At 43.0% G+C, this 6,625-nt stretch overlaps 1 protein-coding gene across 1 annotated transcript; it reads left to right on the plus strand.

The window, feature by feature from the left end:
- The first annotated feature begins 384 nt into the window (after positions 1-384).
- LOC147444120 (uncharacterized) lies at positions 385-4,734 on the plus strand. The gene is made up of 5 exons (XM_086527792.1): positions 385-716; positions 1,072-1,130; positions 2,888-3,116; positions 3,234-3,336; positions 3,662-4,734. Exons 1-5 carry the CDS (start codon positions 546-548, stop codon positions 3,865-3,867), a joined length of 768 nt encoding a protein of 255 aa, XP_086383918.1. The 5' UTR covers positions 385-545; the 3' UTR covers positions 3,868-4,734.
- The last annotated feature ends 1,891 nt before the right edge of the window (positions 4,735-6,625 follow it).

Raw genomic sequence — 6,625 nt, forward strand, 5'->3', positions numbered from 1 at the left:
ATCTTGGAAGAGGGGATGAGCTGGAGCAAAAGAAAGAGGGTCAAAGAGCCTTGGCATTTGCAAAGCGGCAAGCCGAGCGCAAGAGAGCGCCGAGCTTGGGAGCTCGAAAAAAATGTAGAGCTATTAAGAAGGAAAATAACGTTGAGCTGCAACATTTGTTTTGGAAAGTGGCAGTAGGGGTACCCAGATGTAAAAAAAATAAAAAAATCTCCCATTAGTGATTAGTGGAAGGGGGCAAAAAGAAAAGTTTGGAAGTGACGGCGAAGTGTAGTTAGTTTTAGAATTCTCTGTGCATGACATTCTTGTGGTGGCAGGTTATCAGTATTTGGGGTGTTGTATCCTTAAAGAAGGGACGAGAGCATGGGGGGGAGGGAGAGAGGTCGCCACACTAGGCCAAGTGTGTGCAATAGGGATCCTAGACGAGGAGGTCGCCATAGCAGCAGCGGGTTACCTCCCAACAGAGAGAGTGAGCATAGGAGGGGTCGCAGAAGAGGGTGCTACAGGAGGTGTGACAACAGAGCCACAAAAATAGAAAGGAGGCCTCCATGAGGGTGACTGTGTGCAGCAAGGTCCTAGAAGAGGGTGACGACAGCAGCATGCGGGGGAGAGATGGTCGCCATAGCAGCAGCGTGTCGGCTTTCAACAGACCAGATGTGCGCAAGAGATCGAGTCGCAAAAGAGATGTTGAGAATCTTCATACGAATGATTTTATTTCAGTATGTCCCTACAATCTGAGTAAAAGAAAATTAGAGAAAAGAGTTAGTGAGTAAAAGAAATCTGCGAGTTGAGACAAAGAAAAGGAGTTGGTGACTCATTGCAGAAATAGAGGGCAATACCTTGCAAATAAGGAAGGTTGAGTCTTGAAGAGAGAGCGCACATTGAGTAGGGCAAGGGCAACGATGAGCAAGAAAAGAGATTCACAGCATCGTGCAAGCTGAGTGCAAAAGGGAGCAGACCTTCTGATAATAAAGACATGACGAGCAGCATCACTTTCAGAAGGAAGGAGCCGACTAGAGCAGGAAAAATCGACAAGCGTTGGAGAATAGAGAGCGAGGAGCAAGGCTATTGCAGGGGAGATCAGCTAGAGCAAGGATCAAATTTGTCAAGCAAAAGGAGCATTTTTTAACTTGGTAAGCTTCAATCACTTTTCTCAAATGAGGCCAGGGGATTAAGCCATTTGGCTCTATTCCAGCCATGAATTTTTTAAGTAATCCAACGTTGAAGAGGATGCTATTTTTTAAAAAAAATTGATCGACTTTATGATCAACTATCAACTGCATGAAAATCTCATCGCTTACATCAATTGACTATGGCCTGCATTACCTATTGACTCCATGAAAATATCTCTTGTATACCCTTTATAATTTAACAAAAATCCTAATGCCCCCGTGTATATGCCTTAGAAATAGAACCGCTCTCCTCATTCTCTTCCAATAATTTGCGAGAACAAGCCCTCTGTGCTCCCTTTGCTTTGTGAGAGACAACTTACTCTAGGTCATGATCAACAATCCACAAGAATAAGTAACTAGTTTGCCTTGATTGATTCACTGTGGAATGGTCTGACTTAAAGAAGAGGAGCAATGCTGTACCTTTCACCTTATATCATCTCTTATTCTGGAGGCTTTGTAGCATTTGTCCTCAAAGCTTTTTCTAAAAGCTCCATGACCTCACAAGACACACAAAATTTGGCATTAATGGATGTGTGGAAGAGAGAATTTGCAAATAGTAAATTTTTAAGATGAAAGAAGATGCATTTCGTGCATTGGGATGCTCGTGCCCATAAAAAAAGAAAACCATACATACGTATGGTGTGAGTTGGCACCGTTCTCCACATTTTATAATAATACCGTAGGGAATGTGCCCTTCCCCCACCACTTTTATCCCCTCCAATGAAGAAGGGGGACTTATGCTTCCCCTCTAGTGTTTGGGGGGCTTTCTTATTTCAAAAATCTTGCAATTGGATGAGAAAGAACTCATTACTATTGATTTATGTCGGCTGGTGATAATCTAAATTGCCATGTCGCGGTGTACTCTTGAAGTGCCCTTCATTAGACATCACAAAAGTTCTTCATTCCTTGTCACGTTCATCTACAATCTTTTCAATAAATCTCATGTGGATCGACTCCTAGTTCTCCGGATTCTTGCTTTTGTAAAGACCTCCAGAATCAAAACTCTCTCTCTCTCTCTCTCTCTCTCTCACACACACACACACAAACACACACACACACACACACACACACACACACACACATTTCTTTTGTAATGCCACACACACACACACACAATGTGTGCCACCTGCACTAGAGGGAGAGGTAGATGTGCAAGGAGAATGATCATTGTAGTTGCACTTGTGGTGGCTAATAAATCAATTGTTGATTTGGTGCATCTCTAAGTCCGTCTCGTCTACCAGTTTCCTGTTCTCTGCTTCCTACCCAATATTTCAAGATAAATGACTCCTATCGTAGGTTTACACCATAGTTGCCTATTCGTGCCCAATATAGGCAGCGCTTACTGACACACTTGCTGGTAAATGCTATACAAAGCACTCCAAGGAGAGTCGCCTCTACCTCTACACCTCCCTCTCTCTCTCTCTCTCCACAACAACCCAACTCTTACTACTCAATCTCTTGCGACCACTGATTTTTATTTAGCTCATGCAAACCTTTCCCCTCCTTTTTGTTTGATTACTTTCCTCCAATAAATTGAGTCCTCCTTCCAACATTTCCAAAATCGTTGTTAAGACAGTCAAGGTAACCAGGCCTCAAGACTTTCTCTCTGTAGTGCTTTGGTGCATCTTAATTTGGTTGCTCCAAAGATCTTGAGCATGGACTCAACATTTATAGTGTCATCTAATCCATGTTTTGATCTACTCCATGTTTTGATGCAGCCTTCCTTCACGAAGATCAAGGAAATCAAACATGACCAACTTTGAAGAAGTGACAAGTGCGCAAGTATCTACCCTGTGTCAGGAACTTCTTTGCTCGATCAATGTGCAATACACCAAAAAAGTTTCATCAGCCATACTCTCTACCTCACAATGTTGCTGCAAAGGATCCCTTGAGGCTGACAACCTGCAACATGCACTAAACCTTGATGAACCTGTATCTCCTTTCCTGGTGATTGTCCTCATGCAAAAAGGTTTTTTTAACTCTCGCATAGGCAAAACAATTCTAAGTTTTCTAGAGTGGATCACTTGACACCTTGGTCTTTAAACTCCAAGAATGGATTCCAAGGACTGGCCTCCTCCGATGGCCTCCATGGATCATGCGGATGATGATGGGCTTGAGGTCAATGAAACTCAACTACAGGCAATTGTCTTTCTTCATGTTGTTTCAGGTGTTTTCTCACCCATGTTCCCTAAAATGCTTGTAGACAAAATCAATCATGTGCATGTAGACGATTGGCTTGAAAGTTCTTGTTTTTATCAACATCTCACCATGGTCGTCTTCTCCTCCGACAAGACCGAAAGCCTCAACCATCCCTTCGCCTTGCCGGACTTCCGCATCACCTGAGACGTCACCGCTTCCTCCTGATTCGACGTCTTCTGGGCAATCTCCGAGACGTCAACGCTTTCTCCTGATTTGACGTCTTCTGGGCAATCTCCGACAATAGCATTCTGGCCACACCGAATTATTTATAATCAAAGAATGTCCCTTTACAGTAGATTTCGACCAAGAGGTGCGAATTGGTTTGCTGGAGGAAGTGTTGCGGGACCGAAAGCAACAATTATCCCTTTACCTAGTCAGATTTCTGCATCACCTGAGACGCCATCCTTCCTCCCGATTTGATGTCTCCTATGCAATCTCCGACAACGAAATGTTGGCTGGACTGACAAACTTGTCATCTGAGAATGTCCCTTTACTGTAGATTTTGATCGTGAGGTGCGAATTGGCCTGCTGGAAGAATTAGTGCTTTAACCCATGCAATTAGAGCTTCTGGTTCCATTGGGGCTTACTACCACCCTCCTCCTGCGTGCCCATGGATTGGCGGTAGTGGGGGTCTACCCATACCATTGCATAGTTGTGCATCTTGCCTATCAGATTCACCTTCTTCAGGTCTTTTACAGAAGCAACAACAAGGTCTAAATGCCACGACTTCAAGATTGCAACTTCCCAGCGTTTAGCTTGCAAATTCAAAAATCTAGAGGTCAACTAGCTAATCTCTCTCTCTCTCTCTCTCTCTCTCTCTCTCTCTCTCTCTCGCGTATTCCCTCCAAACCAATGCTTACTACCTACGATGCCAATTTTGAGCTGAGGAACGGCGTTCCATATGATATGATGGAAGCTAGCAATACGTTTGAAAGATGCAACACATGATTACTTGGTAAGGCTAATATGGTTTTTCAAATTCTTGAGTAGTGATGATGATAGACCTGATGGGAGACGCGTAAGTGTCGACATGATGGTAGAATTTGCAATAGACACATGATGATTGACACTACCATGATGTTGATGCTGTGATACTCAAGGTTTCTTGATTCATGTTGCAGCGAGCATCTAAGCTTCCTGTTGCCCTGGCACACTGAATAGAGAAATTGACAAGAAGTCATTGTGAAGGTCCAACTAGAGCCACGTCTGCGAAGTTTCACCACCTTATGTAATCACCATCTCCGGCTTTGACCACAAGGAGAGCATGCTTGAGCGAGTTGAAACTCATGGAACCTGAAAAAATATTAGAGCCCACAATGGAAGCATATGTACTTGGTAATCCTAATGTGCTTTAGTGGTTTCTTTAGTCCAAAAGTGGCCACTTGGCATGATCTAGGCCATTGTCCTTGTCCCAAATCAATGGACTCAATAAAAGAAGTACTACAAAGCCTAGTTTACTCTTATCATGTGATAGAACCAATGTCAGTGTACTTTACGATGTTGATCGCCTATGCTTGCTCATTGGTGATGGTGTATAATAATAACATCTATGCATGATAGCTAGAATAGAAAGACAACTTTTTCATGAAATTTAATATCTAACTAACCCAATTGATTTTCTCATATTGAAATGATCATTTAATGTGGGAGAATAAATGGGAACAAGAGTTAAAATATAGACATATGCTTATGGATCTATCTCAGCACGGGACCAAAGGCAATGGGTCCAAATGGGAGGTGGTCAGTCAAAGAGAAATGCTAACTAATGGAGCTTGAAAGACCTTAGGGTTAGCCTCATTGAATACCTCCAAAGGTTTATGTTAAAGTCCTTAGACCTAGGACCTTAGGCAAGACCTTAGGCAAGCTGGGGTTGAGATTGAGGTGGAAACCCAGCCCAAGTTTAAGGTGCTTGTCGTGCTTGTTGACTAAGGTGCTTGAGGTGCTTGTCGTGCTTTCTGACTAAGGTTCTTGAGGTGCTTGTCATGTTTTATGACTAAGGTGCTTGAGGGGCTTCATGACTAAGGTGCTTAAGGGGTGAGGTGTTCCAAACTCAACATGGATCCCTACACTAGGGGGGGGGGGGGGGGGGGGGGGGGGGGGGGGGGCGAGTCCTACAAGTAGGGAAAAAAGAGAGAGAACACACACCCTCACTCAAGGCAAGCCAAGTCCAAAGAGGCAACAAGGACACATGTCAAGCTCCTCCCGATGTTTCCCTCATAAGGTGCATAAAGCCTATTGGTTGACCTCTAAAGGGGTCCAATGAGAATTTGGTTTATTTAATTAATTTTTCAAGAATTATTCAATCCTTCTCTCTCAAAGGGGTGAGGAGGACACTTGTCCTAGTGCTACCCTTGTTGTTTGTTATGCACAAAGATTTTGATTGGCCAGGCTTGAGGAGGTCCAATCATTTGCAAGCTAGAGCTAGAAGAGGGGGTCAGCCCAAGCAAAGAGGGGGATAGCTTGACCATATACCCTCTCTCTCACACTCACACACACTATCATTCTCATGGTGTGTTGTGCAAGAACTCCATCTCCTTCTCCAAGCTTGAGAAGTTCAGAGCCTACCCCAACAAATCTTGGCTATAAAATGCAAATCCAACCAAGAGCCATGTTTCAATGCTATGCTAGCCATCTTCTTCATCTCCATTACTATGCTATTATGCTATGGTGAGCTCTATGAGTAATGGTATGCGAGGACACTAATTCTTTCTTGTATTTTACTTCTTCCTCCGCTTCTCTACCCTCATTCCCTACATTCTCTCTCCACCTTTGAAGGTGTTTGAGGTCTTGGGATTGAGGCTAGGGATAAGTTAATGCTTTGGTAAGACAGTTGAGGGCATAATTTTGGTGCATGAAGCTTTCCATCTTCATCGCATCAACGAGGTCTCAAGGAACATCGATCTTGTATTGTACCAAGTCTCTCTACATGGAAGAATCTATAATACAAAAGACTTTTGGAGGGGGAATCGGCTCTAAGTAAATCCGGTCCTCCACTGTTGTCAAATTTCTCTATCTCTCAATCTTTAACAAGTATTGTTCATGCCAAGCTAATACGGTTTAATGTTCATTTTGCTACCTTCAATCAATTAATCTTCTTATGCTCTTTGAGAATCTCTTAAAGGAATTCTCACTATTGTTATTTCATTTCCACTACAATCAATGTTATAGCCATATTCCATTACATTGGTATCAGAGCTATTGGTTTATTTTTTTTTCTTAAGAAGATAGGTCCTTAAGTTGTCCATGAAAGGTTGGAC

The sequence above is a fragment of the Adiantum capillus-veneris genome, chromosome 13 (genome assembly GCF_014529385.1).
Source record: "Adiantum capillus-veneris isolate H3 chromosome 13, ASM1452938v2, whole genome shotgun sequence".
Classification (NCBI taxonomy): domain Eukaryota; kingdom Viridiplantae; phylum Streptophyta; class Polypodiopsida; order Polypodiales; family Pteridaceae; genus Adiantum; species Adiantum capillus-veneris.